This window comes from Pleuronectes platessa, chromosome 16 (genome assembly GCF_947347685.1).
Source record: "Pleuronectes platessa chromosome 16, fPlePla1.1, whole genome shotgun sequence".
In the NCBI taxonomy this organism is placed as follows: Eukaryota; Metazoa; Chordata; class Actinopteri; order Pleuronectiformes; family Pleuronectidae; genus Pleuronectes; species Pleuronectes platessa.
In genome coordinates this window covers 9,869,548-9,883,813 of record NC_070641.1, presented here as the reverse complement: position 1 = coordinate 9,883,813, position 14,266 = coordinate 9,869,548, and the positions used below count along the sequence as shown (strand labels likewise).

Sequence of the window (14,266 nt, the reverse complement as noted above, 5' to 3'; positions counted from 1 at the left end):
GGAGCTTGGATTTTCCAGACAGGCCCTCATCAATAAAAAACTGAATGATTACAGAAAACAAACGTGAGTCCCTTGATTATAAATTCTATTGTAATGCGGCAAATGTTACCTCTGTTGTCTGTAGTCGTGGCTGATGGCTTGAATTCAACGTGTATCTCTGTCTCCCCCTGCAGTCCGACAGGCAGCAAGCCAGACTCGTCTCCCAGGATGGCTCGCATGAAGCCTCCCTTCCTGCTCAACAAGACGGAGAACGCCGCCGCAGCGCCACGCTCCCCCAAACAAGATGGCAAAGGTCAGTGTCGGGGAAAGAAAAACTCTTCCACTGTAATGCCCATTCTCTCCTCAAATGGAACCGGAGGACATGTTTAGAAACATGGTCCGAAAAAGACAAAACACTCATGATTAGATCGGTCTGGGAGGAAGTACATTTTACTTTCACACCTTGTGAACTGGTTCCTCATTTTCATATTTGTGTTTATTCAAATTCTCTCTTCTTGTGAAGGCACTGTTATTCATTAGAATTTATGGAGATTGATTATTATTATTATAATTATTATTATTGATTGAGTAATATCACAGTGTAAGACTGATTCTAAGGCTGGGGAAGTCTGTGTTTTTTTTCCAACCTATTTTAACCATAACCAGATCATATTTTTTTTATTTTTAAATAAATTAAAATAACAACCGTATCTATCTTTTTATTAGGAGGAGCCCTAAATATATATATTCCATATATTTGATCTGTATATTTGGGGAAAGTCTTATAGAAATAATCAATTCCACAGTTGCCTCTAGGTTAAATACTCCATAGGTATTAAGGACCCCACAGCAGTTATTATCAGTCCATTGAGTAATATATATTTTGGGATAGCAGGGGACCAGAGTATTGTGCAACCTTTTTTCATTAAAGCCTTTATCCTAAGAACTTCATAAACCCAAACACTGAGGCTCTGTGTTAAAGTCTTTTGTCGGATCTGTCCTCAGATGAGAGCAGCCCGCCAAAGTCTCCGTGGGGCATCAACATCATGAAGAAAACAAAGAAGGCCGGGCCCAAAGCTTTCGGTGTGAGGCTGGAGGATTGTCAGCCGGGTGTAATTAACAAGGTTAGCAACATCACCTCCCTCTGTAGCTGAAGGCTTTCATTTTCTTTCGTCTTTTTACTGAGATTTAAATTTGCGATTCCATCCTGTCTCAGTTCATCCCATTGATCGTGGAGATCTGCTGCGGCCTGGTGGAGGAGATGGGTCTGGAATACACCGGAATCTACAGGGTCCCAGGGAATAACGCCGTCGTGTCGATGCTTCAGGATCAGCTCAACAAGGGCGATCAGATCAACCCTGCAGAGGAGGTGAGGCAATATAAATACACAGGGGTGCTTAGGCTACATGCCTCCTACAATGTTTTCATATGAAAACAGCATTTTCTAACAAGAATAATCTCTGTGCAAAGAAGCGCTTTGGCTCAGCATTTCCAAACTTCTCAGTTTTAGCGTCTGTAAAACTCTGGAGTGGTTTTGAGACAAAGTGCATCTGTAGCAGAGTTAATGCGTTTTAAACCAACATTTTGTACTATGGATGTAGCCTCACTCACACCACAGAGGCCCTTGCTGTTTTATTTAACTCAATAAAAATCTATAATTAAATACAGGTTTTTAAACTCAGTGACCCCTGACTCCTCTCTGTGTTTTGTCGCCTGTCATCAGAAGTGGCAGGACTTGAACGTCGTCAGCAGTTTACTCAAATCCTTCTTCAGGAAACTCCCGGAGCCGCTCTTCACCAACGGTGAGACCACACCTGACACCGTGCGGCCACACGCTGCCACGCATCCAATTCAAGTCTCATGTGACTTGTTTTAACATGTTTTCTCTTTACAGACAAGTACAACGACTTTATCGATGCCAATCGGATGGACAATGCAACTGACAGATTAAAGACTATGAAGAAACTGGTACGTGCTTGTTTGTATTTCGGGAATGGAAGTAGAACGGGATCATTTACTCATTTGGTTAACACTTCCTGTTTCTCTTTCGCAGATCCGAGACCTTCCTGATTATTATTTCCACACTCTGAAGTTCCTGGTTGGTCACCTGAAGACGGTGGCAGACAGCGCAGATAAAAACAAGGTACGTGTGTGCGTGCGTGCGTTAGTGAGAGAGAGAGAGAGTGAGAGAGAGAGAGCTCTAACTGTAACTCAAAATGTACTCGTGCAGCTCTGAGACGTCGTGGTCGTGAACGCCTCTGTGTGTCTCTTCCTGTGCAGATGGAGCCTCGTAACCTGGCGCTGGTGTTCGGGCCGACGCTGGTTCGGACGTCTGAGGACAACATGAAAGACATGGTCACACACATGCCTGACCGCTACAAGATAGTCGAGACGCTCATCCAGCATGTGAGAGACGCCGCACACAAACACAATTAAAATTCCATTTTTATAATAATAATAATTTTCAAGCTGAACAATTCTCTCGTCGTTTTTTTTATAGTACATCTGGTTTTTCACTGACGAACTAGACAAGGACGAAAAGGTATGTTTGACATGTTGTTGTTTTTTATTTATGGTACATAAACAGTAATCCTTATTTAGACGTATGAAGTTTGAACCTTTATGTGCCATAGAGGCACAGATTTAAAAATATGAAACTACATACTTCAATTACTTATTAATTACTTCATATTTGCTAAATGAACAAGAAGAAGAAAAGAGAAATTTGTGCGAACATACAGAAAAAAGGATTATAAAAACATTACGTTGTCGAAAATGTGTTTTTAATGATACAGAGTTTTTGTTTTACAGAAAGGTTGTTAATAATCGAGTTGTCCAAAAAGTCATTAACCAGTGCTAAAATTGTATTTCATTAAACAGAAAAAATCTTCCACTGGGAGATCGTTCATCTGATTCAGAAATATAACTTCAATTGTTTCTAAGAACCCTAATATTGGTATCATCATTGGGGGCCAACGTGACACGTCGTGGTTCAAATTCTATCTTGTAGTTTAATCTCTATGCCTGGCAGCACAGATACACATCTATGCAAAAGCTGTAGAAAAAACCGCATCTGTCAAACACTGATCCTGTTTCTATAACAACAGTATAAAGTCTCATCAGTATGCAGCCGCTGCTTCACTTAATCTCTTAGAAATGTAGGTAAATGAATGATATGGGTCACCCGCTGGCTTCAGGGATTAAACCGCAGCCTTTTGTTGGTTTTTTATTGAATGTTTTTTTCGGGTCATTTGTGTCCGTTCCCTGCAGACGCCTGTGGACACGGAGGACGTGCAGCCTGTCCCCAACATCGACCACCTGCTGCCCAACATCGGCAGGACCGCTCTGCTCGGAGAGGCCTCAGGTGAGAACCCTGTCTGCCGCTCTCAGCCAGTCACCACGAGCTCTAACCGAGCCGACCGATAGCATTTGGGCGGCTGTAGTTGCCAACCCTAAAATACTGTTGCCTTCTGTTTTATAGGAAGTAGGAAATTCCCATCCAGTGCGTCACAATTATAAAATAATTGCTCTGTTGTCTCGAGAAATAGACACTTTATTTAACACTGATTATTTTTTAATACACCTCTCGGTCTACACATTACTAATTATTGAAAATGTAGCTTTTTTAGTAACACTTTAAAAGCTCTCAAGTGTCGACGGCACTGGCATGAAGTCAGACGGCTGGAATCTTCGCTTGATTGGAATTCCTCGTGGGGAGTTTGTCCCAGTTTGAAAGCAGAATTCCCTACTTCCCAGCAGAACTGGAATGCAGCATAAGAGATTAAGCCTTGTGTCCGACAGCACTTGGAGCATCTCTGTGTTCGATAGCGTGCCGATACTTCTCTCCTCTCTGCTTCCCCCCCCCCCACACTCAACGTTGCTCATCTTTCACTTTCTCTGTACGTTTCTGCATTTTCCTTTTCTTAGCTGAGCCTGTGGAGCAGCCACTGCGGTAGGATGGGAACTCCCCTGGCAATACACGTGTGTGTGTGTGTGTGTGTGTGTGTGTGTGTGTGTGTGTGTGTGTGTGTGTGTTAGTGTGCGTGTGTAACCGTGTCAGTCCATCATATTGTGAAGGTGAAATAATGGGGGAGTGTTTGTGTGAGAGAGTGTTCGTGGTGGTGATGGTTGGTGTGTCCATGGTCTCCATTACCCTCCTGAAAGTCGGTGTGTCCCTCTCAGTGTCAGGCGGAGGTGTCTGTGAGAACATGTCCCCTCAGTGTCTCCTACGACCACAGGGCCATGGGAGACGGGGAGATTTCGAGAATTCTTTTGTTATATTACAAAAATAAAGTTGTAATGTTATGAGAATAAAGTTGTTTTGGAGAATTAAGTCTTAATTTATTGGGAAGAAAGATGTTGTTGAGAAGAAGGACTTATTATTATGAGGAAAAAGTATTATTGTTACGAGAGGAAAGCCCTATTTAACACAGTCGACAGACTTTTCTCCTAATATTCCCCCGCTATATCCTCACAACTTTATGAATTTACTCTCATAACCTTATGTCTTTATTCTCATAAATTTACGACTGCGAATTCGTAATATGGCCTTATTCTTGAAATCTCCGATTTCTTTCCCATTAAGTGGCCCTAATATCACGTCGTAGTCTCCCCAGTCTGACTAATGAATGGATGGATGACTGGATGCTGTCTGCCTGTTAAAGCTGCTGTGTCTGACACACCAGTGTACACTGAGCTCTGACACTGAGAGACAAGCCCCTCACCAACGGCTTCTGTCATCTAAAGCAGTCGCTTCTGGTCATCCTCCACTCATCATGTGAAGAGTTTCTGTGGGTGTAGTCCCATCCTTAGGATCTCACCTCCACCCTTTGAAGTCCCGGCCACTTCACCTGTAAAAAAAACAAACCTCCTCCTTTAACAGCGGGTTTTCAATCAATATTAAACCTGTTTTAAGAAAAGCTTTAATTTCCCAAAGTGCAGCTGAAGCGAGGACCAGGCAAACATCATGACTCTCTTGTGAAGACGACTCTGATCACAAAGAGGAAGTTCAGTTAAGTGAGAGGTGTCAGGTTCAAAACCCAGACAACCCCCAGTTTGTTACTCTGCGGTCCTGAGACCAAAGCAAATATGGGCAGGACACGCATGGATTAACTAAAACAAAGAAGATTTTAATGAACAAAATTTAATTTTCATTAAACTAGTAGCGAACAACATAGTGTATTAAAAAAAATAAGGCTGGCAGGAACTAGAAATGCTATATTAACTAGTCAGACATTCGGAGAGAGGCTCCATCTCCCATGTAACTGAATAAATGTTTTTCTTTTATTATTTATCAATGAGATAAAACAGAAAATCAGATAATCTTCACATTATAGAAGCCAAAATCAAAATGGAGTTATGATCATTAAATGATTCTCTTTTATTAAAGATGTTGAAAGAATTTTTGCTGATCAGCCAAACCAAAAAGTGATTTACTGCTTCGGGACTAGAAGTTACAGGTGTGTCAGTAGAGTCTTAACACCTGACTGGTTGATACTTGGTCTAAAGCCTGGGGCTTTTACTCTGAAAGGCTTCTTTTTCTCCATGACTGGAAATATCACATCACTATCACTTGTGAGGCCCTCGTGCTGAGCTGCATTTTGGGAAAACCTAATCTTTTCCTGGATTTTTATGGAGGTGTTTTTACTACTGATGTTGGAACACGAGACACGACTCCATCTAGAGCTTCTTATGAAGCACTGCCCCCCCCCCAATTACCCCTGGGTTTCTCTAAAGATTCAGATAACGCAGCTTTTCCTCCTGCGTCGGTGTGTCCGTCCGTTTGTGTTTGTGAGGGATTGGGTTTCACTTCACGCTGTCGATTATTTCTGCTTTCACTCCCAACGCTTCTCCTCTCACTGATTGATGCCATCAGTGTTTTTCAGTGATATCACCAGTGTGTGCTGTGGTTTCCTAATGCCCCCTACCCCCCTCAAATCAACAAATCCCTGCCCCCACCCAATCATCCTCCATTTTCCCCCAGTGTGTGATTCGATGTCTTTGTGCAGGGGTCCGTCAGGGGCAGAGGGCACAGATGAAGACATTTTCCTGAAAATTTAGCAGAGGAGTGTTGTGCTTTAGCTGCTGCTGCTACGGTGCTTCTCACTCCAAACAGAAACCTTAAGGTGTGTCGCTTTCTGTAGCCGCACCTGAACCAGTGATGTCACAGCGGGTTTTTCCCCCTGTACGGCAGGTGGAAAACATCTGCTGTGGCATGGAGGATTAAATTGTTAAACAGAAGAGCTGATCAGCTGCCAGTTTCAATTTGTGTTTATCACACAATCTGCCTCTGTGTCCTTCGCCGTGACTGTCCTGACCTTTTGTTCACTCTAGTGGATTTGACCCACTTAGTTTTTTTTCTACTTTCTCGTTCCCCAGACTCAACCAACAGTGACTCAGCTAAATCGAAGGTAATATATCCTATATCATGAAATAACAGTGAACATTTATACACAAGTGAAACATATGTGAGAGCTTCAAAGTTACATTTCCCCCATTTTTCAGGGGTCGTGGGGGTCAAAGAAGGACCTCACAGCAAAGGATTTCCTGACTCTGTCCATCATGTCAGCTGTATCAGGCCGCAAGCGCAGAAAGCGGCATAACGGCCGCCGCGTGGGCAGCAGCACCGACGACGACTCAGAGCACGAGCCAATCAAAGCCGGACATCTAGGGGCAGAGGAGGGAGAGGAGGCGGCGTCTCCTGCAGGGGACACTGCTCCTCGGGCAGAGGCAGAGGAAGATGACGATGATGAGGAAGAAGAAGAAGAGGAAGATGAGGAAGTTGTAGAATGCGGAGTGAAAGCGGAGGTAGAACAAGAGGTGGTGGCGGTTATTCCCAGTCGGCCGTGCTGCAAAGAGGAAGAGGATGCAGGAGGAAGACAGGCAGTGATACTGCTGCAGGAGGAGGAGGCCAGGGCAGAGGTTAAAGGGCCGGCATGGCGATCGCCGGAGGATGCACGCTCCATTGTTTCCGGTTACTCCACCCTCTCCACCTTAGGGCGCAGCCTGGGGTCCGAGGGGAGGGGGGACGATGCTGATGACGAGAACAGCGAGCTGGTGAGCGAGACGGACAACGAGAGCGGCTTTGCCTCGCGCTCCCTCACCCAGGAGAGACCCGACAAACACGCAAACACACCCGTGAACACACAACCACCAGCAGCCCAGCGCAGCTTCCTCTACACACACTACAAGCCCCCGGTTCTCTCACCAACAAACCTGCTCGCCCCGCCCACACCGCTCACACATACACCAGACTCTGCGGAGAGGAGTGAAGGAGGAGCGCGTTCCACCACGCCCTCGTCCTCCTCCTTCTCCTCCTCCTCCACCACTCACAGACTGCACTCGCGGCCTTCCTTTAACTCCCACAAGCTGATCCAGTGTGACACTCTTGCCAGGAAGAAGATGAAGTCGGAGAAGTCAAAGGCTCGCTCCCTGGACATGACGGAGCTGGCCGAGGCCTCCGCCCAGGGCGACGGGGCCGGCTCTGGGTCGGACGGTGCGCCCAGATTGAGGAGGGATACAACCAGAACCAACCCCTCCTCAGGCAGCAGTCAAGAGAGCCTGCGCCCGGCCCGGCCCAAAACTGCTCTGCCGCCCTGCGAGGCCGCCTCCTTCACCCCGACCGGCCCTGGCGGCAGGTCCCTGGCTGAGCAGGTTCGCGCTCGCCTGCTGGGATCCGCCGACGACCTGCGCAGCGTGGGACTGCGAAAACCGCTCTCACCTGAGACGCGGAGGAAGAGACGGGCCTGGCGCAGACACACCGTGGTGGCCTCCCCGACTGAGACGTCTGACAAGAGACCCACTATGATTTTCAATGACTTTCCCCTGTCTCCTATCAATCAAAACCAGGTCAAATCACCAGGGCTGCCTCGGGATGCAGACGTTCTCGAACAAGAACCTGCTGCACGTCAAGTACCCACCTCAAGATTCCACCAGTACCTGTGAGCCTTGCCAGGTAACACCAACCTCCACTCCAAGAAAAGGCTTCTGGGGGGCTGGGGCCCAGCCAAGCTGCAGACCCCCCCCCCTGCAGGTCATTAGACCCCAGCAGCAGCGTGAACAGTGTTGTGGTTAGTTGCCCGGTGCAACACGGTGAACCAATGAAACGGTCCGTCAGAGCAGCCCACCCTTTTTCTTTTTGATAAGCTCCGTTTGCATGGCGAGGGGCATTCGGGTGTTGCCAAAGCTTTTGTTTTCTCTCTTTCCTATATGTGTGCTTTTATAGAAAATAAACAGGAACAGGGCAGAGACACAAACAGACCTCATCACAATCAATGTCACAGCCAAGAATTCTCATGTGAGCAACCACCGAGCGTCCTTCCCGTCTTCTCTTCCTTCCAGCCTGGCTCACAGACGTAAACATAGGGTTAAAACCCCTTCAAGGGACCAGAGGAGGGTTCGGAAACGCGACCTTCCTGTGTCTCTTGAGAAAAATGGTGCTTCTTATCAAGTGGAATTACAAAATTTCTCCCAAACAAACGTCTGTGAGCCAGAAGAATTAATAGTCAGGTTAAAACAATTTCAAGAGGGATGTCAATTGATCTTTTCATATCAGTCTTCCTTATCTGTTACTCCCCAGACCACACACACTGTTAATCTCCAAACTACACACACATTAGGTCAGAGACACAAAGTACACTCCTCTCTCTCTCTCTCTCTCTCTCTCTCTCTCTCTCTCTCTCTCTCTCTCTCTCTCTCTCTCTCTCTCTCTCTCTCTCTCTCTCTATGTGTTTATAATGTTTTTGCGCAACAATATTCGTGATGATGTCCGAGCGTGCAGGTGTTTGTGTGGAACAATTTTGTAACATTTGTACAAAGCCTTGTTAAGTTAACCTTGTAAATATAAATATTATGTTATCAAATTTGTTTTCACTTTTTTTAGTTCTTTTTTTATGGTTTACAAAACAAAACGTGCGTACAAAGTGCACAGTCATTTCTTTCAAGATGTTACTTGAAAATGTTTCCCTTAATATATAATTTTTTTGTTTTATATTCTCTCTATATATATATTATATATATATATATTTTGTATTAAAGTGAAAAAAGTACTTTTATTGTGATTTCACCTCTTGGGTGTACCTGTTCCAAGGAGACGAGATAAACACGACTAACCCTGTTCCTTATTTCCTCATTGATGGCCTTTCTCTCTGACTCTCAGCACTGCAGACAACTTTTATCTTGATTAAGTCTTAGAAATAAGTTTATCTGGGGACTTTATATTCAGCAGTGTTGCATCAACATGTAGCAAGATAAAAACAATGTAATCTGTTAATTATTACACCATATTGGACAGTTTGCAGGCAGCTCAGAGCCACACTGTGACAACTGACCTCATTATTTGTTTTTGATATTCGTGTCTGGGTTTACTGAGCATTGCCTTCACTGATCTGCTCATATATACTGAGCTCGAGACAAAGTATATCCCCTCTTGTGATAAAAGCCGGAGGGGAGGCCTGGCCGTGTTTAACAGACTGTTAAAATATTATGTGGTGCGTAGAAACGGCTACATTTTCACTGTGTTTCATCACATCCCCTCTGAGGGTTCGTCCGTCTGCACTTTTATTACATTGAGGTTAGATGACCGGGGACTTTTCCACAAGGTCAGGCTCTAATAAATCCTCCCTGACTGTGGAAGCGGTGCATTCGAGGAAATGAACACAGAACACCTGCTAACAATCTTATAGCCTTTATCCCTCGTTTCAGAGCCTACGTGCCAACAGAAAACAACACAAGCAGGAGGCACAGCTCCCAAAGTCACCAGAGTCTCGCTTGTTTTCATCAGACCAAAAGAAAAAACCCCAGTGAAAACTAAAATAATAATAATGATAATAATAATAATGATAAGTTATAGTCTTGTCTTACCTCAAGATATTTTCGACAAGTGCCTGATTGTTTCTGGAATGTGTTTTCTTTCTGCAGTGCCATGCTCAGTTCCTATCTGTCCGTTTGCTTTTGTTGTGTCCGGCTCTCCTCCCTCCTCTCCTGTGGTGGACGGTTTCACTGAGGCACCGACCCAAAGAATATGTGCATCAAATACAAGCGGTCTTACTGAGAGGAAATTTAAAAGGAAGAAGCACACTTCACGCCAAGGACATGTCTATGCACTCTCTTTGTCTTTAACACAGGCATCACACAGCTATTGCTGATGCTGCTCAGAGGGAGGAGGTGTGGTTTTCTCTCAGCCGCTGTTTCCCTTAACAAACTGAGGCTCTCTCTTTGCCCAGTGATCCACAGTGTGTGAATATGGTACACCTAACAGAAACTCCCTTAGGTCAGAACAGACAACATCCCATCGTCCTACAGACGAACCAACAGAACACTTCATCAACTCAGCTGGTGTGTGTTGTCTGAACTGTGATCCCCCTCATGTCTCCTTGTGTTTTTAAAATATTTTGTACATACTATCTTCATATGTAACATACTGTATTGTGTACATTTGGAATTGCTTTTTGAGTATAACTAATATGAAAATGACTGGACTTTTTAAATAAAAGGTTGTCCGCCTGAAACCATTTCCCCTCATGGCTGTGTGCTTTAAAGCAAGGTTATATGATGTAAATAAACAGAACTATGTTTAAAAAAAAAGAAAAGATAATTACAGGTGTGTTTTGTTTTTGTGATCGTGGGATTTCGGGAAGACTTGTGCTTTTACAGAAAACTTCTAATAGTAGCTGAATAACGCCCTCTAGAGGTTGTGGATGGCTACGGTCTCTACAGGCCCTGTGGCACAGATCTGCTCCTGAAGGAAACTTCTTCTGAAATACTGACACTATGCCTTTTAATTCACTCGAGCATAGAGCGACACCACTGAGGATGTTTGAGGGTTGATGCCGGAAGTAAAACTAAGATGCGTCAATGCAGAGATTAAACCTAACAGAGCGGTTTGCTGGAGGGAAGTGACTTACTGAATAAAGTCTCCACTGCTATAACAGGCAATAGTCTGAAATGAGGCAATCACCAAATATCGGTCGAATTCTGGCCGATGCTGATACGACTCTAATCAGTTGGGCTCTACTTGAATAGTTATTCATCCTGTGAATATGAGCTGAAACACTGAATCTATAAGTGAAACTATGATCCTTTCACCAAAATCTAGAGCTTTGGTAAACACCATTTGCGGTGGATCCTTTAGATTTTGACATGAAAAATGTTTTCTTGAACCGTTCTGAATACTATCCTCAATAGATTTTACTCAAGAATAGAACCTGACCCATGAGGATTTGGGGGGCCAATACTGATATTAGGATGCAACACCCTGTCATGTTATTAAACCCTTATAACATAGAAATATAATTGGGTTCATATTTTTCAGTTTGACTAAAATTATCCTAAGTAATTAAATGTAAATTTTTGATATAATACTTTATAGGATTTGAGATTTAAAATGAATTGTTAAATGTAGACAATTGCAGATCTTTTCTGCAGCGTTTATTTTGCTAAATAAAAGGCAAACATATGTAGATACTGAAGACTCGCGTCTGATTTTAATCGATCAAGCGATTACTCGGTCTAGCCCTACTCAAGAGTGGGTTAACCTTCATAAAGAGCATGTCCATGTCCCATCCCCCCCTAATGCTGCTGACTTCAGTCTGTATTCCTCCTATTCACGGCCCACTGATGTCTTATGTTAGGATCCCCACAAGAAAGGCTTTGTGATTATCAACAAGCTGACGAACAGCCACGTACAGTGTCTTCACGCTGCAGCGCTCATGAACCACTTCCTGTTTCGGAGCAGGCTCTTCACAACACACGACTGGTTTAGGCAGAATTTCAAAATTTTATTTGAACTTAATATTAACACACAACTGTTAAAACGTCCACTCCGGAATTGACTTCTGCAAAACAGTCTTTTGCAAGCTGGCCCAATTTGCTGTCATTTGTATTTCTGTGTTTTTTTTTTTTTAAATGGTGGGGGCAACATACAATGTTTGATTTGATCAAAATCAAAAACGAAAAAGTAAATGTTCAATTGGAACCAACAAAATATCCTCACGTTGTCAAATACATTCTCTTTATAAAAAGAACAATATTTTTTGAAGTATTTACATTTCATCTTGAAAAAAGAAAAACAACAACAGGACACCCTTTACAGTCCAAATAGAAAATAAACGTCAAGTATTGCATTATAATGCAAGGACCCAACAGTCCAGATGACAAACTGATTACAGAGAACTGATGACACTTTTTAAAACGCAATAGTCCCGTTGTGTTACCTCTTTCAAACGGTGTTAACTAGTGTCCTCTAGTTGGTGGCGACCTGGGCCCGGTCGCTGCTCGGCTGGTTCTGCAGAAGGAGCTCCGTGTTCTGGGCCCTCAGTCTGTCCAGTTCCCTCTCCAGCTCTCGGAGCCGGACCAGGGAGCTCTCCACGGTCAGACCCCCGGGCTCCACGGCGCGCCTCAGCCGGTTGTTCTCCTCCTCCATTCGGGACATGCACTTCTCCAGCTCCAGGTACTCCTGCACCAGCTCCTGTTTGGTCATGTTCTGCAGGCTCTCGACGTGGTACATCTCGTAGGTCTCGGAAAAGTCTCTCTGGAGAAACTCCCCACCTGCGTTCCCGGGCCTCCCGATGCCGTCGCTACCGCCTCCGCCGCTGCCGTCATCCTCCTCCTCCTCTTCGTTGTCGAAGACTTCCTCCTCGCTGCCCGTGTCCTCCATGCGACCACCGACCCCCGAGGGCCGCTTGACCCCGGTCTCGGTGTTGAGGTCCGGCTCCTCCCGGTCGTGCTCGTCCATCAGGAACTGTGTGGTGTTGTACGGGGCCACCGGGAGCCCTTTGGCGAACATCTCCTCTCTCAGACGAGAAGCCCTGGCAGTCTCTTTCTCCTCCAGGGCTTTCCTCTCCTCCCAGGAAAGTTTGTAATAAGGCTTCCAGTTGCGCTTCTTCCTGGTGGTCCTGCGCCGGTGTCTCTTCTTACCCAGGCGCGAGTCCAAGCCGGTGTCGGAGTCAATGTGCAGATTCTCCTCCGGCACCTGGTCCAAAGTGTCCTGCAGCGGTGCGTGTTCGCCGTTTTTCTCGCCCGCGGCGTGAACACCGGCTTTCTGGTGCTCCTGCGCTGCGATCGGGGACACTGGAAGCGCGTTTCCGGCTGCCAAGGCAGGGCACACCCCCCTCTGACCGCCTTTCATTTGCCATAACTTGTCTGTGTTGATATCTCCGCAGCTCTCCGCCCGCTGCTGCTGCTGCTGCCGCCGCTTCTGCTCCCTCTGGCGCCCCCTGTCGCCGTTCACGGGTCCTCCACGGCTACTGACTGGGAGATGCTCCAGCGCGTCTCGGCTGCTCCCACCTGATGGGCTGCCTGAAGTTCTCAGGTGATGGGTCCGCTCCGCTGGTTCCGTCATCCTGCTCGATCCGCTCCGATCGCTCCGCTTTAACGCATTTCTAAACTACGTTGACGCTTTCGAATCTCAGCTTCAAAAGTTCATTAAAAGACGTCAAACTTTTTTTTTCTTTCTCAACGAAATGATTCTTATGCCAGAATGAGACAAGAGTCACTGACGGAAGTTTAGCTGATGTGTAAAAAACTAAGTGTGTAAAAGTAAACTTCCGAGCACTACACACTTGTTACTCCTCCGAGGGTTTGTCAGAGCAACTGTCGCTAACTACCATTAACTGTTTCGATGCTGTCAAAGCTGTCGTTCGCCCGGAGACCACGTTCCGCCCTCACAACAGTGTCCAGTGTGCTCCTCAAGAGGAGCGAGCTCGTGTTTATATAGTAGCTCCGCCTCTGCGCCGTGCGCATGCTGCCGCACGTCGCGCCTGATGAATTGTGGGACATGTTGTTTGGATATCGGTAAAGTTAGTGGCGGAGAGGGCCCCTGCGAACTCCAACGCCCACAATTCTACCACAACAGACAACCATTTTAACCAATCCCACTCTAGAATTTTCAGCTCGGTAAAGCCCGCCCCGCTCTTCGTCCATTGGACAAGAGGACATCTTTGCTGTTGCTAAGCTTAAAGTATTTTCTAATTGGACGGTGTGGCAGTCTATCAACAGAACGTAATCCACACCAAGAAAGCAGTCCGGGGCATTTTTATGGGAGCTACCATCTACCAATAAAGGGGTAAGTAGTAAAAGGGACGGAATACAAATTGGTTTAAATACTTCTAAATTACATCGCACCGTTACTAAAACAAACAAAATATGTAATACTTGTTAATATAGAGTTTAGCTTGACTTGCTGTCCACGTAGCCACACGTAGAATTAATGCTACAGCGAACTCCCTCCTACATTTTAACCAAAATGAAGACAACCTCTGACGGAAACTAGTCCGCGCTGTGTGTTCAC

General features: G+C 45.4%; 2 protein-coding genes across 7 annotated transcripts in view; one reads left to right on the top strand and one right to left on the bottom strand.

Moving 5' to 3' along the window:
* Positions 1–10,573, top strand: part of arhgap23a (Rho GTPase activating protein 23a) — a 56,781-nt gene extending 46,208 nt beyond the window's left edge. For all 6 annotated transcript variants that reach the window (XM_053442851.1, XM_053442849.1, XM_053442850.1 and 3 more), the window contains 12 exons: positions 2–63; positions 174–292; positions 985–1,103; positions 1,196–1,348; positions 1,703–1,781; positions 1,874–1,947; positions 2,033–2,122; positions 2,260–2,385; positions 2,480–2,521; positions 3,250–3,343; positions 6,358–6,389; positions 6,484–10,573. In XM_053442851.1, the coding sequence (XP_053298826.1) occupies positions 2–63; positions 174–292; positions 985–1,103; positions 1,196–1,348; positions 1,703–1,781; positions 1,874–1,947; positions 2,033–2,122; positions 2,260–2,385; positions 2,480–2,521; positions 3,250–3,343; positions 6,358–6,389; positions 6,484–7,923 (2,430 nt within the window). In that variant the 3' untranslated portion in view covers positions 7,924–10,573. The remainder of the gene's footprint in view (position 1; positions 64–173; positions 293–984; positions 1,104–1,195; positions 1,349–1,702; positions 1,782–1,873; positions 1,948–2,032; positions 2,123–2,259; positions 2,386–2,479; positions 2,522–3,249; positions 3,344–6,357; positions 6,390–6,483) is intronic.
* A 1,162-nt stretch (positions 10,574–11,735) lies between these two features.
* On the bottom strand, positions 11,736–13,665 carry hexim1 (HEXIM P-TEFb complex subunit 1). The gene has a single exon (XM_053443164.1). It carries the CDS (start codon positions 13,316–13,318, stop codon positions 12,221–12,223), a length of 1,098 nt encoding a protein of 365 aa, XP_053299139.1. The 5' UTR covers positions 13,319–13,665; the 3' UTR covers positions 11,736–12,220.
* Positions 13,666–14,266: the final 601 nt, after the last annotated feature.